Consider the following 21,840-nt stretch of genomic DNA (forward strand, 5'->3'; position numbering starts at 1 on the left):
AGACTCATCCCAATCCATTATTTAGCCGATGCTATCCCACATCTTATATTGTCTACACTTCAGATATCCAACCTAGGCATGCCGTAGGGGATTGAGTCCCCGCATTGGCTTTAGTTAGGTTCTAGATTCATTTATTTATCACATGTTTTGTGCTGTTGGTTGAGGTTCAAGAATACCCAGCGAAGATACAATGTACTTTCTTGTTATGCCTAATTGACATTCAGGTTTAAGGCAACCTTTTTTGTCAACCATCCCCAGAATTCAAGCAGACAAAAGCAGATAAAATTTTAAAGACTGAAAATAATGTACCTTTAACCGAATAAATAAATAATGTAGTCTTTTTCACTATGTTGATACATAATAAGGATACAATCATATATAATCACAATCAAGAAAAATGTTCTGTAAAATGATTCACAACTATCACAACCTCACTTGCTCAACGACTCTGGAAGGAGGAAATATATAAAAGCAAGAACCACCCGCGTTGAGCCCAAATACAGCAACAAATTAATAAGAATTTTATGGAGAAGGTGAGTTCCAGACATCTTTATCTCTTAACTGCATATAACTCATGTAGTAGGGCAGCAGGATAGATTCTTACTTGTGGCAAGAATAATTAGTTGATGACTTCTTTGACATTGTCCTCAGCAAAGGATGTGTTCAGAGAAGTGTTCATGGAGGTATTCTCCAACTTTGGTGGGCCTGAATGCCGCCTTGGTCTAGCCGGTGAAGGCGGGTAAGAGAGCCGTTTCTTGACAAACCCTGCTGGTCCCTTTTCTGGGGTACCGTTCTCCAGGCCTAAAGGGTTTTGCAAACGTGTTTTTGCTTTAGCTGACTTAGTAGGTACCATGTAACTTGGTATAGAGGAGGAGCTTCCCAAGCTCTCATCGTCTCTTATAGATGATACCCCAATGCTATGCCTCCTGTTACGTTCTGATTGAACACTGATCATGCTTCGGGCATCATCATCTTGGCTTATTGCAGCTACTCTTGCCGATTTCAATTTTCTGGATGCTACTGAATTGGCTGGCTTGGAAGGGGTTATAGGAGATTGGTGCCTTGGATTTTGGCTGGATGGAGAAGGGAGGTCAGAATTCAACTGATGCCGGGCAAATGCTTTGGTAATTTCTCCTCCAACAGACATTTGATCATTTTTAAGTTCCTTCTCTGACATACTTTGGGTTTCCAAAGGTCTAGCGCCCATCCAGCGATCTAACCAGCTCCAACCCCACTGAGGATTGGATGGATCCATAAACAACAGGTTGGCAGATCTTGGTGACTTCTTCCAGGTTTTCTGTCCGGTCAAATTTTTGTCACAATCAATGCAAAATATTTCCAACTAGGTATGAAATTATAAGTTCTAAATGCAAGCTAGAGTCATTCTGCTGAGAACCCATTATAAGTGATTATGTCATCATAAAGTTTTGACGATAGAAATGTGAGAGGTCATAAACATGATTCCTAGAGGTCATCTACATGAATGGTGTACCATATGCATCGACTGCACTCTTTCCAAATGCTAATTCTTGTGTATAAAAGAAAAAACGAGCTAATCACCTGATGTGAATATGAATAAGCTAGTGCTCTTTCTCGTCTCACTGCAGCTTCATATTTGCTGAGCAAGCTTGCTTCAATCTGCTCTTTTGATTGCGCACTATCATCCCATTCCTCCCCTCTCTATCGAAACAACAAAAGTTTCTATTAGAGGAAAAAGTAAAAAATCCATTTCAAAACATTCTATTGTGCAGATATATATGCAGAGTAATCATATCCCTCCCTCCAAAGGCAGAAAGAAATAAGGAGTATCAATTTGGTTGACGAAACATAGAATGCTACCAGATGCCAAGCAGTTCAGCTCACAGCTATAGTAAGAAATAAATATTGGTCAAGGAAATAATACAAAAAGGCACTGATGAAATTCAACCTAGAACAATGCTCACATGATTGAAACAAAGCAGATCCGCCGCTCAACTTTTAAAATAGTAAAATATGCGAGCAAACTTCCAGTGAGTAATTATCCATGCGGCCATTGCCAAATATCGATATCAAGTTCCATATTGCAGCATCTTTTGAAGTTAACCTTTCCATCATTTGGCAACATTTCCTAGTGAACTTTATCAAAACATTAAGCACGTATTGTGTGGCAGTTTTAGTTCTCTCGAAAGACAGATTGATCTTAGAGGATGTCTGGTGGAGGATAAAGTTCCACCATTCCAGAACTACAGCCCTTCTTTCAACAAAAAGAGATGGTACAATGGAAAGAATACTGACCCTCAAACTTTCAAGTTCTTTTGCATGTTTCTGCATAAGTTGCCTCTGGAGCGCTCGATTCTCCTCCAACATCCTAATCCTTCTAGAACAAATCTGAGACTGCACACGAGATAGCATTTGCATGAATTTTAAAGTATGGGCAGTTTGCCTTTTGACTGTAGCTCCATCAGCAAGTGATTTGAGTCTGACTAGCCCTCTTAAAGCCTTCAATGCCCTCCTAGCCTGCAGATGATAAGCGCGCAATAGAAAGTTCCTTCTCAGTATCAAACCATTTATACTATATTTACTGATCTGATAGGGGAAAGTATCAAGCTTATGCTAACCTAGGTGAAAAGATATACTTCCACGTATGGAAAATTCATTTAGAACAAAATGAATGTAACAATGTACTGAAGCATACCAGATATCCTCTAAATGCAGTCTGAATCCTGATTGTGGCTAGTTCCTCCTTTGATTTGCCTGCAAACTTAGTCACTTTAGTCAATGAGATAACCTCTACAGCAGCCCGGGAAGTTCCAGCAGCAGCTTCAACAGGTGCAGCAGTGGAAGTTGCAATGGAGTATGCATGTTTTGTCTGCTCCTCTTCCACTTCAGCCAGTGCGACCTCTTCCACATGAGGAACAGGATGAGGAGGAGACACTGAGGCAGCAACCAGGGACGAAGAATCTGGAACTGGATCCTTTTCTTTCCCAAGCCATTTCTTCTTTGATTTACTTGCTTTCTGAAATGAAGCTCAAGAATATTTAGTCACTGGTTAAATGATGAAAAAAGTGTTGTGGTATATTAGAAAAGCTCGATACAGCCATTCCACAAATCCTTGTCCGTATCTCTCACCTTAGGATCTGGGCTCAGAGCTTTCTTTACTGAAGAAAACCAGCTTCCTTTCTTCCCCATTTTCAATTCATTCCTTAATTTTCCCTATTTAGAAGAAATCAAAGCACGTTACACTGCTAGCTTAACCTTTTCGGTGAGAGCTTCATCCACATAACTCACATAATTAACAGGAAGCAAATACAACAACAACATACCCTTTGAAGTTCCACAAAGTGGGATCTTGCAAGGGTAGAGTATATGCAGACCTTACCCCTATCTCAGAGGTAGAGAGGTTGTTTCCGATATACCCTCAGCTCAAGAAAAGAAGTACAAAGCAATCCAGAAAAAGAAGTAATGAAAGTACAAGAAACAACAAAAACAACATATAACAACAAAAAACAAAATAATACAATAGTCCAAGTACAAGAAACAACATATAGTAACAAAAATCGAAAGACAACCACAAGAGTTATAATACAAGGGTGAGAAGAGTATCTAAAATCATCTGAAGATCATTTAGTTAAACAATGTAATAACTGAAAGATCTATGAATTAAACAGTCATTTCTAACCAGATTACCAAGTTATCCAGAACTTAAACTATTACATCTAGTTTCTCGAATACATATCCATCGTAGTCCCACAAAGAGGATAGAGTGTACGCAATCCTTACCCCTACCTTAGAGGTAGAGAGGCTGTTTCGATAAACTCTCAGGTCAAGAAAAAACAGTCCAAAGCAGTCAAGAATAAGAGATAACGGAAATACAAGAAATAACAAATAATAACAAAAATAACAGTAGTAGAGCAGAAGCTATGACAAAACAATACGACAGTCAGAGGTACAAGTAAATTTCTGAATCAAGAAAGAATCTGAGTCCTTAGTCCCGTGGTGGTCAAAACTCACATAGACAGATCAAAATTGGTTCTTTATCTCAATACTTGCTAAACAGATAACAGAACTACTAATCCAACTGAACATATTATAGTATTAGTTCCAAAACATCAACAGTCCACCAGATTTTTTAAGAAGACATTCAAGAAAATGACACTACAACTAGCTTCAATTTCAACAAATGATTCTCAGTTCAAACAAAAACCTAACCAAAAAACAAAAGAAATTAAATACCCTGTTGGAAAAGTGGAGCTGCTTCTTCAGATCTCAGATTAATATATCTATTTTGTTCTTCAAAGAATGTAACTTTATCTCAATATGTTACAGGGTAACAAAAAAGATCAAGAAAGTGTTGGACCCCTTTTGCTTTAGTACTCTTTTAGGCACTTGTAGTGTGATAAAAATCAGATCTTGATGAAGAATTCAACTATGAATGAAAGAAGACCAGCTGGTAAGTGGACCCCATATCTCTAATTTGCAATTATCTTACTGTTTTATTTATTATCCAGTAGAAAATGATTAGATGCTTCTGATTATAAGTCCTTTTGGTTTGCTTTTAATAATGACAGCTCATGAAGCTGATAAGCATTTTACATTATTAAAGAAGAAAAGCATCCACAGCTATACAGGAGGACTAAAAATAAAAACAACTTTCAACTTTTTTGTTGTAAAGATTTACAGACTGATTGACTGTTACTTTAAAATCATCTCACGATTTTACTTTTAGCAATTACAACTCGAACTCAAAATATTTGTCTGCTTTGATATAATGTTAAACTGGATGATCATTTTATTTAAAAAATTGGATTACTGTCTCGAACTCAAAGTATATGTATTAAAGAATTATTAAATACAAATATAAATATTTTACCAGAAACTCAATTACTACGGTACATTTATGCGAGATCAGCATTGTAGAAACTCAACAACAACAACATACCTAGTGTCCCACAAAGTGGGGTCTGGGTAAAGTATACACAGTACATACCACTATGTAGAGAGGTTGTTTTCGATAGGCCCGGCTCAAAACATATAACAATATAATAAACAAAAAAAACACAAAACAAGATAGGATAACATTCTAGATACTGAAGGGAATGAGACGCCCACAAGGTACTACAATAAATTATCTATTCAAAATCATAAATATCATGAACAAGAAACTCCAGGCGCAGATACAAACAAATCACTCTTCCCTAATGTAACAGCTGCTACCCATTAACCTTTTACCCTAATCCGAGTCCTACACACCTTCCTATCAAGGATCATGTATTCCATAAACTGTAATTGCTCTATATCATGCCTAATCATCTCGCTTCAATACTTCTTCGGCCTACCTCTACCCCACCTAAAACCATCCCTAGCCAATCTCTCACACCTCCGTACTGAAACATTCATGCACCTCCTCATCACATGTCTGAACCATCGCAACCTCACTTTCCGCATTGTATCCTCTACCGAAGTCACTCCTACTTTCTCCGAAATAACCTCATTTCTAACCTTATCTTTACTGGTAAGTTCATACATCTATCGCAATATCCTCATCTCCGTCACTTTCAATTTTTGAATGTGGAGTTCTTAACTGGCCAACACTCCATTTCATATAACATAGTCGATCGGACTGTCATTTTTGTAGAACTTACCTTTTAAGCTTCGAAGACAAATTCTTATCATACAAGACTCTCGATGCATGCCTCCATTTCAACCTTCCTGTCTGCCTCATCCATGAGCCCAACAAGGGAAATGAAAATATAAGGTACCTTTGTAGTGTAATAGGCCATAGCTCACGTGGCTTTCACATTTCCTTTATGTTTCCATTAAAGCCAAAAATCATGTACAGGTAGATCGTCCTGCCACACATCACGTTTTGCAACTGTCACATTCTTTATGGACACCAGAAATCTATGTACTATGATGATATATATTGTTTCCATGTATTTTCTTTGTAGATTTTCCTCGGTAGTTTGTGATGCTTTTATAGATTATATATTATTTAGATTCTTCAAAAATGTCGTTTCAGTTATACCAAATTCTTCGAGAGTTCATTACCCAGTAGCTACTTTGCACCTCAGTAAATCAAATGAGTGCGTTAGAATCTCGAGCTAGAACCTATAAAATTCAAATCTTGAATTCACATTTGCTATACTAACAGATGTGCAACTATCAAGAATTCAGGATCGAACACATGATTTTTCTTTTAGAAAATGAAGTGTTTCACCGGGCGAGCTAAAGAAGACTCGTGACAAGTAGTGTCATTTTACCTTTGTGAATTATATAGCCAAAATTTGATGAAATAGTATCAGATGATACTGCTTAGCTAAGGGGATATACCCTGCCTACACATATTCTTGAAGAGTCCTAAGGTCCTATCAGCATAGCTTATAGGACATTACTCAATAATACACACATGACATTGTTCAGAATATAAATGTTCCAACCAGACACATGTCAGGAACTTGTAACTAATTTGCTGTGAAGATAATGACACTTTCAAATATTGCCAAAACTTGTGCAGTTCATTAACTCATTTTGTCCATCCTCCAATAGTCATTTGCCTAACTCCACTTCATTCTTCTTCCATGATCCAGTACCTCATGACCTATTGAATAGTTTCTTGTTCCCTTGGCCCAAAAAAAAGGAAAAAATCTTGTCATCACAATTGAATAAGGATTGATCCCATACCGCGTTATTGTTTTGAACCTAGGATTCTTTTCCTCATATCGAATTCTGAACAGAAGAAACGAACGCTTTTCAGGATCCCGTGGGGACAAAATATTCAAACTAAAGGCCAACTTTATTGCCATTTTCTTCTTCCTCCTCCTCACACCTTGCTTTTCTTCAGGTTTGTTTTTAATGAAATAGTAGGTGTTCTTTTTGTTTGCTTGACATGGATTTATAAAAGGAGAGTCTGTGCATGAAGCATCAGAATCTCAGGACCGCACTCTGGGGTGTGTAACGTGAGATATATGACTAACCAAAACGTTCTTTTATTTCTTGATAGGGAAAATGGATTTATTGAACATGGATTCGGGGATATATGATATCGATTATAGAGGTCCTGAAACTCATTCTCACATTGGGACGGCATAATGGATGCAAATCTCAAGGCCTTAGAGCTAGTAAGCCTTGTCAAACTCATGTGAGAAACTCTCTTCCTACTACACAACTAGTGTTCCATTTATTCTAAAGGTGTTATTCTTTTCTTTTCTTTTTTTATGTTTGATTTGGTATTTTGCTTTGATGCAGGGAAAGAAAATTCATGGCTGAGTTTGTAGCAAAGATTGATTTATTGGGTATTCAGGAAATTTGGACAAGCAATGATTTGATTCCTAAAATGCAGAAAGTGCATACGTAATGAAAGCATTAGAAATACACCATCTACCATAATTTGTGTAAATGAGGATTGTGCGATTCTGATTGCTGCAATTACCTTCATTATATTTTTCAACATTGCACCCTTTAACATATCCTGTTTTATTTACTCATATCTAATGTTCACATCAAATCAATAAATTCTTAACATTTGTTAACACATTTTGATGACTTTTATTGTAAATTGATATGATTTCATATTAACGCCAAGTGCGTTCCTTTTGTAACATGTGCATTATCATTCAACTTTTCTACGATTTACCCTATATCATATATTCATTTTGTTACAAATCCAAAAGAGAGCTTTTATGAGGGGCGAAATTAAAATGGCATAATACAAAACCATGCTTTGACTTCGCTTGCATTTATGTTCTTCAACTTTCAACTTTGAGTAGCATAAATAAACGCTTTAGCTTGTATAAAGTTGAACAAGTAGACATACACATCTTTCGTAGCATCTGGCAAATTCATGCAAATTGTCACATAAGACATGTGTGCCTACTTGTTCAACTTTATGCAAGTTTAAATGTCAATTTGTGCATACTCAAGGTTGGAGGATATAAATGCAATCTAAAACCAAGTTAAAGGGCACATTTATGTATCATTCCAATTAAAATTTATACTCCCTCCGTTTCAAAAATTTGTTTCAAAAAGAATTACCTACTTTGACTTGGTACAAAGTTTAAGAAAATAAAGAAGACTTTTAAATTTGTGACCTTAAATTAAAGTTGTGTCAAATGTACCAAAATGTCCTTTAATCTTATGCCCCTAAACATGTCATGTGAAAAGTTTAAATTAAAATATTGCCAAAAAAAGAAAAGGGTCATTCTTTTTTAAACGGACTAAAAAGAAAAGTATGTCATTCTTTTGAAAACGGAGGGAGTATCATATTTGGTGACAAAGAGTGAAATTTGGGCACATCAAAGGGGAAGAAGGAAGGCTGCAAACTCACTCTTCACTATTTTGTCAGCAGCAAGATCAAGTTTTTGTGGTCTCCCAATGCAAGCGTCTTTTAAGCAGTATAGGATACACTCAAAAAAACAACATATCCAGTGTAGTCCCACAAACTGGAGATTAGGGAGGATAGAGTGTACGCAAACTTTACCCCAACCTCCGAAATATAGAGGATGCTTCCGATAGACACTTGACTCTGGTATAGGATACACCCATTAGAACTAAAAGACCATCACAGCACTACAGAAACTAGTTAATTAAGTTGCTTGCTTCATTTCCTTCACTGCCATTAGTCTTTCGAGGGCTAAAATCAACTTCAACAATTATGCAACTCAAGATATATAGCAGCACTAAGCATAAACCTCATATCACCAAAAAGAATATTTATCAAAAATTCTCAGTCAGCAAGCACAATAAAAGCAGTAGCTTTTTGATGGTCTATCTGTTTTGACAGGAAAATGTAACCTTAAGAACTACAATCATCTGATTTTAGTGCTGCTGGACATGAACTCAAATATGTTCTTCTACCCCAGTGTCTAAGGATCTATTCTCCGGGTGCCGAAACACCTTGCTTCAGTCTTTCCTTCTTCATCTTCTTCTTGGAGATCGGCTTCTTTTTCTTTGGAGGAAGGGTTTTCTGGGCATACACATAAAGGACATAGTTCCCAATAAGAAAAGTCAGCACGAGCCCACCAATAACAAGTAAAACAATCAATCCTGGGTTGAATCCGTTAACTTCAACATCCTTGGCCATATTTTCCTGCTTAACCAAACAATAACAAATATCATTTCTATTTAGATTCACGTGTATAATAGGGTACAGATCAAAGACTACACAAAAAGAACAAATTCAAATCCCAACTTTGAATTGCTCAGTTATGAAGCACATGTTAGCTTTTATCCAACTTCAGAATAAACCTTTACATGTTTCCACGTATTGGGAGAATACAACAACAACAACAACAACAAACCCAGTGTATTCCCACCTAGTGGGGTCTGGGGGGTAAGATGTACGCAGTCCATACCTCTACCTCTGATGAAGTAGAAAGGCTGTTTCCGATAGACCCCCGGCTCAAGGCACGAGATACCACACAAACACATAGTAAAGCACAGAAGCAGATTACATAACATAAATACGGCACCCACAAGTAATATAAAACAGAGGAAAGCACACAGATTCGTAATAAAACATGGAACACGGAACACGGAATCATAACAGGAATAACACCCCCCACCAAGTAATTCCCTACACTAGCGACCCAAACTGGCCCTAATCCTCTGCCGAAATTCGCGCCCTCCAGACCTTCCTATCTAGGGTCATGTTCTCGGTGAGCTGTAACTGTTCCATGTCCCGCCTAATCACCTCACCCCAGTACTTCTTTGGCCTACCCCTACCCCGCCTAAAACCATCCAACGCTAGCCTCTCACACCTACAGACCGGGGCATCCATGCCCCTCCTCTTCACGTGTCCGAACCATCTCAATCGTGCTTCCCGCATCTTGCACTCCACTGAAGTCACACCAACCTTCTCCCGGATAGTCTCATTCCGAACTCTATCCCCTCTAGTCAGTCCACACATCCAGCGCAACATTCGCATTTCTGCCACCTTCATTTTTTGGATGTGGGAGTTCTTAACTGGCCAACACTCCGCTCTATACAACAAGGCCGGACGGACTACCACCCTGTAGAATTTGCCTTTAAGCTTGGGCGGCACCTTCTTATCACACAGCACCCCCGACGCGAGTTTCCACTTCATCCATCCCGCCCCAATACGGTGCGAGACATCCTCGTCAATCTCACCGTTTCTCTGGATCACAGACCCAAGATACTTGAACTTATCCCTCTTACATACCTCCTGTGCTTCCAGCTTCACTACTACCTCATTCTCCCGCCTCACGTCATTAAACTTGCATTCCACATACTCCGTCTTGCTTCTGCTCACCCTGAACCCTTTAGACTCAAGAGTTTGCCTCCACACCTCTAATTTGGGAGAATAACACACTTAAAATACAACCCACATTTACAGTGGAAGTGTCCACTAGGTCAAAACGTTGTATAGCAACATCTACAAAATAATATCATGAAAATTGCCAAAGAACAAGTAAATAATGAATAGGGAAAGGGTCATATTTGCCCCTCCTTTTGAAAAAGGTTTAATATCGCCCTTCGTTATTATACTATCAGTCAAAGTGGCACTACTTCAAGGAGGCCTTTCCCATGGAGTCAAGCAAAGAACCTTCGAGCATTGCAACCTTTATCTATGAAACTAGAATCTTTAAAAGGCTCCAACATGGAAGACTTGAAGATACTCATTATCACATGCTCTACCATTTTAATTAGCTTGCAATTTTAATGAGGAGTCATTGGGTCTTTCCTAACTACTTTTAACCTTAGTATAAAATATTAGGTTTCATAACTAATTTTTGACATTTGATGAATTGTGCTTCTTGAGGGAGCTTGAAAACCCTTTGTTGAACTTCAACATTTTGTCCTCAAGTGAGATTATTACCTTCTTGAGAATTCTAATAGATTAGGTTCTCCAAATTCTCAATTAAGTAGTCTTTTGGTTAGTTTCATCATTACATATTTTAATTGTTTGAAGTTAGTTGTTTAAAAGATGTAACGGTCAAACTAACCAAAACACTACTTAATTGAGAATTTAAGAATACTTTATCTATGGGCATCCTCAAGAAGATAACAATCTCACTTGCAAATCTTAGGACAAAATGTTGAAGTTCAACAAAGGGTTTCCAAGCTCTCTCAAGAAGCACAATTCATCAAATGTCAAAAACTAATTATGAAACCCTAATATTCTACCCCCTCCATCCCATTTATATGGCACCCTTTTCTTTTTTAATCCGTCAAAAAGAATGTCACCTTACTATAGTTTTTTTTTTTTATAACCATGGTGTCCAGGCTAGCTTGCACGCACCTCGACTAATTCCACGGGATACCTGCCACTTCCCACCAGCAACAAGTACCACTATGTCCACCAAGGCTAGAGCATATGAAAAAAAATCACTTGGTGTTTGTTTCTATTGGGAATTGAACCCGAGACCTCATGGTGTTCAACCCAACTTTATTGAACCACTAGGTCACACTATTGGGTGCTCACCGTACTATAATTCAAAAAAAAATTAACTTTAAAATTCCCCTTTTACCCTTGATGAAATGACTTACAACTACACAAATATTCCAGAACTATTTTGGACCACAAATTTCAAAAGTCTTCTCTTTATTCTTAAACACCATGTCAAGTTTAAGGGTGCCATATAAAATAGGACGGAGGGAGTACTATTTATACTGAGGGCTTGTTTGGTAGAAGGAATAAGGGATAACTAATCCCGAAATTAATTTTAGGATGAGCTTATCTCATGTTTGATTAGGATAAAATGCATGGAATAACTCATCTCGGGATTAGTTATCCCGGGATTACAGTGTTATTTTTTATCCCACCTTGAGAGGCGATAACTAATTGCGGGATAACTTATTTCCCAACCAAACAAACCCTAAGGGTTAAAAGTAGTAAAAAAGACTCAATGGCCTCTTATTAAAATTACAAACTAATTAAAATGGTAGAACACTTAATATATTCAATATCTTTAGGTCCTCATATTGGAGCCTTTCCAAAAATTTCATCTTCATCCATAAAGCTTGCAATGCTTTGACTATTTGTGAAAGGCCTCCTCCTTCAAGTAATGCCACTTTGATCTACATCACTATCGATCCATATACACCCTTGATATAAAAGTGACTCAAATTTATCCTTCCTTCATTAACCCCGTCCATTTTAACCAAAATGGCATGCCAACTCACCAAACCAACCCTCCTTCCCCACTACCCAAAATCATCAAGACCTTCACCATATATATCATCACCACCAACACAAATCATCTACCTTAGAAAGTACTAAGATATTTCTTGCAAATTCACATGTTAATCAAAACCTGTACATTAATTACATTATGAAAATTGACTCAAAAATGGTTAAGTAATTAATGTCTTAATTTGAATTAGCATTAGTGTTATTAGTGTTGATTCTTGAATTGTCAATTTTTTTCCTAATTTCATTTATTTTCTTTAAGGGGATGCCACGTGTTTTAATTTGCATTCAAGCATTTTACTTTAATGTCCCCACCTTCCCCTCTTTATTATTCTAATGTACTTAAGTTCACATTCACAAAATCTACTAATATTCCTTTGTTTAGTCTTTGTTTTTACAATAAAATTTGTCAACTTTGCCTTTGACGATATATGGAAGTTGCTTCACAACTGTCATATGTAATTAATATACAGGTTTTTAATAACACGTGAATTTACAATATCTCAATAACGTAATCATGGTGAAGGTATTAGTGATTTTAGGTAGTGGTGGAAGAAGGGTTGGATTAATGAGTTGGCATGCCAGTTTGGCTAAAATAACGAAGGAACAACAAAAGTTAAGCCATTTTTAAAACTTTAAGGGTATATGCATGCAGCAACAGTATAACAAAGGACACTATTAAACCTTTTTCAATAGTACATGGCAAATATGACCCTTTTCCCTAATGAATAACCTTTCAATAAGAGAAAAATAGCACGCTCACAAGGTTAAATTAGAAATGTGAGGTCCTGAAAAGAAGAGTAGCAGAGCATGTTTGAGGAAGGACTCAAAAATCAGTTGTGTAAAGAACCAACAAACCATTTAACAAAATTTATGATGCTGGACGGAGAGGATATAAGAAGAATGCATTGGCATCAGTTTAGACTGCTTTGCAGATGAGTCAACTACAACTTGATCCAAAGTTCTTATGGCAATTAAGGCAGGTATTGAAGATTCAAGCAGTGTTATAAAAAGTGAAAAGCACAAAAAAGCTCCAAGGCCTGTTGGGGCTTAAAGCGTAAATCACAAATAAAAGAGTAAGCTTCAGTGAAAAAAGGCGCAAAGGGAGGAAAAGTATAAATATTTATGTCTAGTCCAAGCCTAATAATTATAAGCATGAATGAGAAATATATGAACAAAGAAATTGTAAAACAATTACGATAAAGTGAAATATCAATTGTCTAGTGTCGCCTCTTCAGTGAAGACTCATTGGCAAGAAAATTAATGCCTTGGAAACTTCATGACGACAGTGAAGCGCAAATAAAGCAAGGCGAAGTGCTCAACACATTTTGAGCCTCGCTTTAGGGCTTGAGCGCCTTAAGCACGCGTTTGATAAAACTGAATTCAAGGTAAACCAATATAATTCACAATGAACCTAGAACAACAAGATAGGTGGGCAATGAATTAAGGTCTGATAATATGGAAGAGTTGCCTTTACAGCAAGTGAGAGGGAAACAGGAAAATAGAATTAGAGGATACTTTAAGCATTTAACGTGGCAATATTTCAAAGTAGCTTTGACAAATAGAAATAATGACCAAGTGTCATGTACATAGAATATGGTGGCTTGAAACGCTCCAACAGCTAAACTGCTCCACTTGTTTGGTATAGGTAGAAGGAATGTTAAGAACATTTAATTTCTTCTTGTTTTCTAGTTTTGGAGCTGAAAATGCTCCACGAAAAGGCAACATACCCCTTTGCATTTCCTCCCTAACCAAACAAGGGAATGTTGTGGAGATATTGAAAAATAATTTAAAAGAGTGAAACCATGCAACAGAATCTTATAGGAAACATGGAATAAGTGTAGATCCCCTCTTCAGGAAAAACATATTTAAGATATTATTTTTCCCACATGGTGCAAATGGTTGACTGAAATTTTCAGTTATCCCCAGGATACAATGTCTACTCCAAAGTTCAGATTTGCACTTATTAATTTCTTCTACCACAAGAACTAAATCAATAGAAAGGACTTCCAAAATTTAGATTAAAGAAGGCATAGCAATATGTCAACATTCAAGAAAAAATGGCAAAATGGTGTTAAAAAGAATGTTTCATTTTTTATAGTCAATTTCACTTTGTCTGCAACAAGAACCTGAATATATAGATATGGTTTTTGCTTTTCAAATTTTTAAGCTAGCCAATTGGACTAGAAAATTTAAGAAGGAGAACCTTCAAAATAGTTTTGTTTTATTCATTTACGTATAATTTAGAGAATAACTACTTTTTCTTTGAATTTTGTTGGCGGGCTTTAGAAATTTAAAAGCAAAAGCTTTATTTATATATAGAACTTTCTGTAGCAACCACAAAATCATATCAGTCGTAAAAGGAAAATCATTCTTTCTTAATACCATTCTGCCAATTTTTCATCAAAGTAGAAATTTTCTTCTATTCCTCTTTCTTCATTATTCTATTCCAACTCTAAAACTCCTTCTTTCTACTGCGATTAGTTATGGAATAGCACAGCTAATCTACTCTTTCCAACCCCAAAAATCATAGAAGTGCAACAAGGTTGATAATCAACTTCTCTTATTCCCTTTTTTTTGTGACAAAGGAAATGTTTGAGCGCCAATATGGCAAGTGGTGGTTTGTCCACACTTCCATCACCAATTCCAAAAAACCAGTTTCTGAATCTATGCAAATGGGACTTTGAGAAAAGTAAAAGCATGATGGATCTGTGACTCTGTTTGGCAGGAAGGAAAATATTTTCCAAGAAAATAAGTAGAATTCTTAGTTGTTTTCTTGTGTCCGGTACGTTAGCAAAAAAATATTATTCTAAAAATATTTGTATATAACCCAGACAAAAATTATGGGAGATTGGTTTGGGGTAAGGATGAGCACTACATGCAATCAATGTGGAATGTCACTTCTATATCTTGTTTTTTCTACCTTCACTGGCCAACTCATTTATTCATTTTCAATGAACATGTTTTTGTTCCAAAAATTTTGATCAAACAACATGAAAAAACTGTTCGATCAAAGCAGCATGAAAAAATTGAATTCAGATACAACTCATTGCAACAAATTTGAATTCAGATCTCATAAAAAAAAATTAAGGAGCCTTTAGAAAATTGCAAAATTGAACAAGGCTCAAAATACAAAACAAAAACATCATGATTCAGCGCAATTTAAATAGTTGAAAAATATACGAAAAAACAAAGAATCTGAAACGAACCAAAGCAGATCTGCAAAAACAAAAAAAAAAAGAGGAAAAATTGAAAAAAGGAATATTAAAAAGCAATGTGAGTTTTAGAGGAGCTTACCACGCGATGGAAGTAAAGTGATGTACGAATTCAGGTTTTTGGTTGTTAAGGAAATCGATCAGATCTTTACAAACTCATCGTCACCTAACGCAGAGTATGAAAAAGAGGGACAAGAATGGACTTTCAGTCAGGCGTTGCTGTTTATATAAAGTGGGTGATGGTTTATAACAGTAAAAATTAGAATGTGAAAGATCTCTTTCTTCTTTGGTACTTAAAGTCTTTGGTTTTGTTGTTTTACCCCAAAAATTGGTTCTTCAGACATGTGAGTAAGATTTTGGAAAGAAGGAAGGAAATACTAATGAACAATTAAATAATTCCTATATTCACAATTATAGGTAAAATAGAGAAGGGTATAAAATGTTTTGAATTGTGAAATTTGATATTATATTAGTTTTTTAAGAATTCTCATGTTCAGAAGATGAAAGCCGCGGAGATGGGGATGTTGATATGGATGTATGGACATAAAAGGAGATACAAGATTAAGAATAAATAGATTCGGGACACGGTAGGATTGTCCCTGAGGTAGACAAGATGAGGGAAAGTGAGACTGAAATAGTTTAGGTATGTGTGGAGGGGTATAGATACCTCAACGAGGAGATGTGAGCAATTAGCACTAACAAGCATCAAGAGAGGAAGAGGAATGCCTAAGAAGTATTGGGGGAATTAGTTAGACAGGACATGGTGCATCTTGATCTTACCAAAGACATAACCTTAAATAGGAGAGTTGGACGTCGCATATTATGGTAGAAAGTTGGTTGGTAGTTGAGCGTTCTCACGCTTCCCTTAGTGATAGGTTTGATGGTCATTTTTGGACCTCTATTCTTAACAGTATTCCCTTAGGGATAGGTTTGATGGTCATTCTTGGACCTCCATTCTTAACAGTATTATTAGCACGGTAAAAACTTACACGCACCCTATGTAAGTTTTGATGGTCATGCATGTATTGGCTTGGTGTATAGTCGGGTGCGTGTAAGTTTTTTCCTTATTAGCACCATACTTATGGATTCTTGATCTTCGATTTCGACTTTTATTGATATTTTATGTGTTGTTTATTACATTATTCATTTTTATTATTATTCTTTCTATTGTTTCTTGTTTTATGATTTTCATTTCAATTAATTTGTTGTTGTGATTGCTCCAATATATGTACCTTATTTTTAAAATTATTTGGCAATTATCATTAAAGTTGAGGGTCTAGTAGAAACAACTTCTCTATCTCTATGAGATAGAGGTAAGGTTTATACATTCTACCTTCCATATACTCCATTCGTGGGATCACATTGAATTGTTGTTATAGTAAATATTACTTTTTATTTATCCTTTGGACCAAAAATAGCCTCAATATTAATCTCTTAAGCCAAAAATATCCTCGATATTAACATTTTGGCTCAAATTTATCCTTATTTCTAAAGGTCCACACACATAAAGGGAATGAAGAACAATATTGTACCAAAATCCATAGTTTGGAGACATTTTAGGTTTTTCTCTATTAAAATGCTTAAATATATAACCACATCTAATTGACTTAATTTTGAGTTTTTAAACAAATTAATAGTAAAAAAATTAGTCCTCTCCAGACATTCACCTAACCCCACACTCATTTTTTTATACAAGAATAACAAGAAAAGGCACAAAACATACACCAAAACAGTTCACAAGTTCTAGGAACCGAGGACCTCTTTGATGACCACTCTCGGATTCAATAATAAGAGCAAGAATGAAGAGATTACAAGGTGTTTAACACACCAAGGCAGCCAACAACCAAACTAAGTTACAAAACAAGAAGAAGAACACAACAATATTGTAACAACAACTCACGGCTTCCCTAGAAATGAGAACAAACTATTACAAACGATTACAAAAATAAAATGAACAAAGGATAGATAGTTAGACCTTGGTTAGTATAATCCTAAGAACCCAAGAACATGTGATACTCTTGGACTCTTAACACTACACACAACGATTAATCTAACTCCTACGTTGACACAAGAGGGACTTTACCTCCTCTAAACACCAACGTCTCAAGCCATGAATGCAACACTAGTGATTCCACACTAGTATTACCCTAGTTTTAGGTTACCTCCTAAAGAAAAGAGAGGTTTTATATTTCAAAGTGTTATACAACTTACAAATATCATCAAAGTCTAATACAAAATGACCTACAATATTCTATTTATACTAGGTTACAACTAGAATACAAAATGACCAAAAGGCCCTTTAATGAAAAGCCTCAAAAAGCCGCCCATGAAGTGTAGTGTAGGCTCGATTTTGGTGTGTGTTTTAGGCCCTCTTTTGCATTTTTTTTGCACACTCCAAGCCTCGGGTTCATTACACTTTCACACGTCCATCCCCGTGGTCGTATTTATATCATCCTCCCCTTCTTGAAAAGAATTCGACCTCGAATCTGTACCTTGCAAAATTAAGAGAAGACAAACAAGCACACATCCTCATGACATAAAGGGTTAGGATTAGCAAAAAAATAACACATCAACATGCCATACCAAGGCAGAACAAACTTAAAGTATAGCCACGGGTCCTTTGTTTCAATCATGAAAAGATTAGAACAAATGCTACAAAGGAGGTGGCCCGGGAAAGCATCAAGACAAAAGAAAAATAGGCCAAGAGTAATCCTTTCCCACCCTAAGATGGTACCGGGATCAAATTGTTGGAGTAACCAAGGACTTAGTCCTTGACCACTCTCACCTTCCCCTAAGGTGTCGTCTTCAAAATTAGGTATACCCTCTATATCCCTATGGAAAATATCATGAGCATAAAAAAGATAAATAAAGGTGTCACACGAATCAACTCCAACTATGGTCTCCTTATGCGTGTACTCACTAGTTTCAAGTCCAACAACACTAGTAGGCTTAACATAGGAAACACATAAAGAAGAAGTAGATGGAATTTCTAACCATATAACACCTTCTCTTTCAAGAGAGTAGTCCCTACACAGACATAAACTATCATGGGAAGCAAAGGGATCACAAGCAAAACCATCTTTACCAAGACAATCACAATTTGGGTTTCTTAAACAATTAAGTACGTCAAGGTCATTTCCACCCGATTGATCATTGTCTACAACCTCACTAGTTATTGGCAACTCATATACCAACGTAGACCCACCTTGGTTTTTACAAGGGTCAACTAGTTTGTGAATACTCTCATCACTTGGTAATGGAACCTTAGTCAAGTTATAAGTGTTAGCACTAGATGGACACAAATCATTCTCACAAGGAGAACTAATTTCGTCATCTAAAGGATCAACTAGTGCTCGCGTACCTACAACAAGAGTTTGGTCCTCATGCGACCTAACAATACCGAGAGTATCACAAAAAGGAGACTCGAGCACCTCTACCGTAGGCAAAGCCGCAACTACACCTACTTGGCTCCTACTAACCACAACACAATATTCTAAGTTCATAGGAGTGTAGGGGATAATGTTTTTACCTCGTAGCTCACATGAGCTATGGCCTTCCTCTTGACGGTGTGTCCAGGCAGCTCACTTGCTCCCTTTGACTTACCATACGATCCAACATTTCATTTGCCATAGCTAGGTCTCGGGTATAGTGTCAAGGTAGGCTAAAATGACATTGGTGTCATTGTTGTCCATGGGTTAAGAAGTTCAAGTCACGGGTTCCCTTGTAATTGTACCTAAAAAAAAGAACAAGCCTACAAAGCAAAACACAAGTTAGTTTAAAACAACCTCACCACACTCTCACACACTTGATCGTCTCACACTTGGATTCACAAGTGTTGTAAGTCGGCTCGTAGTTCATGATGAGTCGAGGGGTGAATCTACTCCTTGGTCGGAATGGATTCTTTATTTGAAGACTCAAGGAAAGTAATGTCCGAACTTGAATCAATAAATACTACGATTTTAAAAATGACAAAAGCACAAAAGAAATATAGACACGAACAATGGATTCAAAGGACAAATTGACAATCTAGTAGAAGTTTACTAGTTTGTTAATTAGTTCTAGGATCAACTAATGAAACCAAGAATCAATAATTAGAGAAAATCCAAATTTAAGCTTAATATTGATGGTGAACAGTAATTAGGGTGTTGTGGCAGCATGCAGTTGGTCTCGATCCCACACAACTTTAGTCACGAATTTAAAATTTCAATCTTCACACAACTTAGAATGGATGACAATTGATTTTGGAGGGAAAGTAAAAATCTTGTAGTCTTTTTCAACTTTTCAAACTTAAAAAGGTGAGATTTGACTTTACTAGTCCCACAAGACAAGGTCCTTTGATTTAAGAAAAAGTGATTGTCAAGTCTAGGAAGTGATGTATGCAAGTCTTATCACAACAACTTTACAACTTTTGTCTTACAACTTTTTGGATCTATTATACACTTTTTGTTGTCTTAAGTTGTAAGAATAGATGAAGAACAAGATGAACACCACAACAACCTTCAAGAACACAATAACAACTTCTTCAAGAACACAACACAACACCACCAATTGTCAACAATAAAGTACAACATACGGTCATCTTCAAGTCACCACAACAATGGTCAATATTATAAGCTCAACTTTAAATCTAGACACTTTTAGTGTTGGTGAGAAAAGATCCAACACTAGAAACACACTAAACAAGTAAAAGACTACTAGATCTAGCCACAAAACTCTTGGTCAAGTCAACACAACAATACTTCAAATTTCGGCCAAGGTCTAACACAACACAATGTCTCTAACTTTGGTAAGATCTTCCCAAGATTGGTTTTGTAAGAACAAAACCAAGCCTTGGGATTTGATACCAAATGATACAAGAATAATAAGGAAAGGCACAAAACATACACCAAAACAATCCACAAGTTCTAGGAACCGAGGACCCCTTTGATGACCACTCTCGGATTCAATAAATAAGAGCAAAAATAAAGAGATTACAAGGTGTTTAACACACCAAAGGCAGCCAACAACCAAACTAAGTTACAAAACAAGAAGAAGAACACAACAATATTGTAACAACAACTCACGGCTTTCCTAGAAATGAGAACAAACTAGTACAAATAATTACAAGAATAAAATGAACAAAGGATAGATAGTTAGACCTTGGTTGGTATAATTTTAAGAACCCAAGAACATGTGATACTCCTGGACCCTTAACACTACACACAGCCGTTAACCTAGCTCCTACATTGACACAAGAGGGACTTTACCTCCTCTAAACACTAACGTCTCAAGCCATGAATGCAACACTAGTGATTTCACACTAGTATTATCCTAGTTTAGGGTTGCCTCCTAAAGAGAAGAGAGGACTTGTCTTTCAAAGTGTTATACAACTTACAAATATCCTTAAAGTCTAAGACAAAATGACCTACAGTGTTCTATTTATATTAGGTTACAACTAGAATATAAAATGACCAAAAGGCCCTTTAATGAAAAGCCTCAAAATGCCGTCCATGGAGTGTAGTGTAGGTTTGATTTTGGTGTGTGTTTTAGGCCCTCTTTTGCATTTTTGTTGCACACTCCAGGCCTCGGGTTCATTATACTTTCACACGTCCATCCTCATGGTCGTACTTGTATCACTTTTCCTTTCTCTTTCACTTCTGTTCTTTTTTGTCCATCATTTTTTTCAACTTACAATAGAATAGAAAAAAATTAACATCGACGTTCATATAGAAAATAATTAGTTCACCAGAAGTGATGTATAACGTGTTTCTCTCGTATATACCTAAAATTTGAAATAAAAAATAAAGTATTTTTTTCTCCTATGCCATTTTACCCGTTAATAATACAAATAAAAAAATATGAACATGCATATTCATTTTAAGTTTGAGTCTCTAATACTCTAATCAGGAATAGATTAAAAAAGACCCCCCTCCCCCCCACCTTAAAAAAAAGAACAAGGCAATTGAGCAGCTGATAGCACATTTTTATATTAGTAAAAAATAATAATTTTTCAGATAAGAAAATCAGATACATGAGGATGAATTTTAGTCTAATCTTGAGTTATGAGTTACATTCTAACAAATTAGGGGTTTATTTTAATTAGGTCAATATGAAGATATCATGTAATTAATTATTTTTTGAGTATTATTTATTTATCTGGAAAGGATCTAAATGAAATTAGGTATTATAAAGAATAAATTTTTAATTATTTTATTTTAAGGGAACCGCTAGAAATAAAGGCAAATTTGAATCAAATGTCAATTTCGAGCATTATTTGGCCTGAAAGATTAACGTCGAGGACATTTTTAGCTTAAAAGATAAAGAAAGGGTAATATCATATTATAGACAATAAAATTTGAGTCAAAAAAATAATAATTAAGACAAGAAAATATCGCAATAATTATTTTATTTGATTTCAATATGTGAGTGTTACCATCTCTGTGAATACTCTGGTTCACCTTTTCAAATATAAATTAACGCGCTTTAGCTTGATCTTGAGTTTGAATTTGATTTGTGAAT

General features: G+C 36.1%; 2 protein-coding genes and 1 long non-coding RNA gene across 3 annotated transcripts; 1 reads left to right on the forward strand and 2 right to left on the reverse strand.

Annotated features, from left to right (window-relative positions):
• Positions 1-285: 285 nt before the first annotated feature.
• On the reverse strand, positions 286-4,540 carry LOC107843356 (protein IQ-DOMAIN 2). The gene is made up of 6 exons (XM_016687600.2): positions 4,213-4,540; positions 3,109-3,192; positions 2,675-2,995; positions 2,275-2,496; positions 1,561-1,680; positions 286-1,297 (listed from the first exon to the last, which is right to left on the reverse strand). The coding sequence occupies exons 2-6, from the start codon at positions 3,166-3,168 to the stop codon at positions 620-622; spliced, it is 1,401 nt and encodes a 466-aa protein (XP_016543086.2). The 5' UTR covers positions 3,169-3,192; positions 4,213-4,540; the 3' UTR covers positions 286-619.
• A 1,431-nt stretch (positions 4,541-5,971) lies between these two features.
• LOC107843357 lies at positions 5,972-8,058 on the forward strand. The gene is made up of 3 exons (XR_001666328.2): positions 5,972-6,820; positions 6,980-7,117; positions 7,225-8,058. It is a non-coding gene; the product is annotated as an uncharacterized LOC107843357 (long non-coding RNA).
• A 614-nt stretch (positions 8,059-8,672) lies between these two features.
• Positions 8,673-9,064, reverse strand: LOC107843355 (DNA-binding protein S1FA). Its single transcript, XM_016687599.2, has one exon. The coding sequence runs from the start codon at positions 9,056-9,058 to the stop codon at positions 8,849-8,851; it is 210 nt and encodes a 69-aa protein (XP_016543085.1). The 5' UTR covers positions 9,059-9,064; the 3' UTR covers positions 8,673-8,848.
• Positions 9,065-21,840: the final 12,776 nt, after the last annotated feature.

This window comes from Capsicum annuum, chromosome 10 (assembly GCF_002878395.1).
Source record: "Capsicum annuum cultivar UCD-10X-F1 chromosome 10, UCD10Xv1.1, whole genome shotgun sequence".
In the NCBI taxonomy this organism is placed as follows: Eukaryota; Viridiplantae; Streptophyta; class Magnoliopsida; order Solanales; family Solanaceae; genus Capsicum; species Capsicum annuum.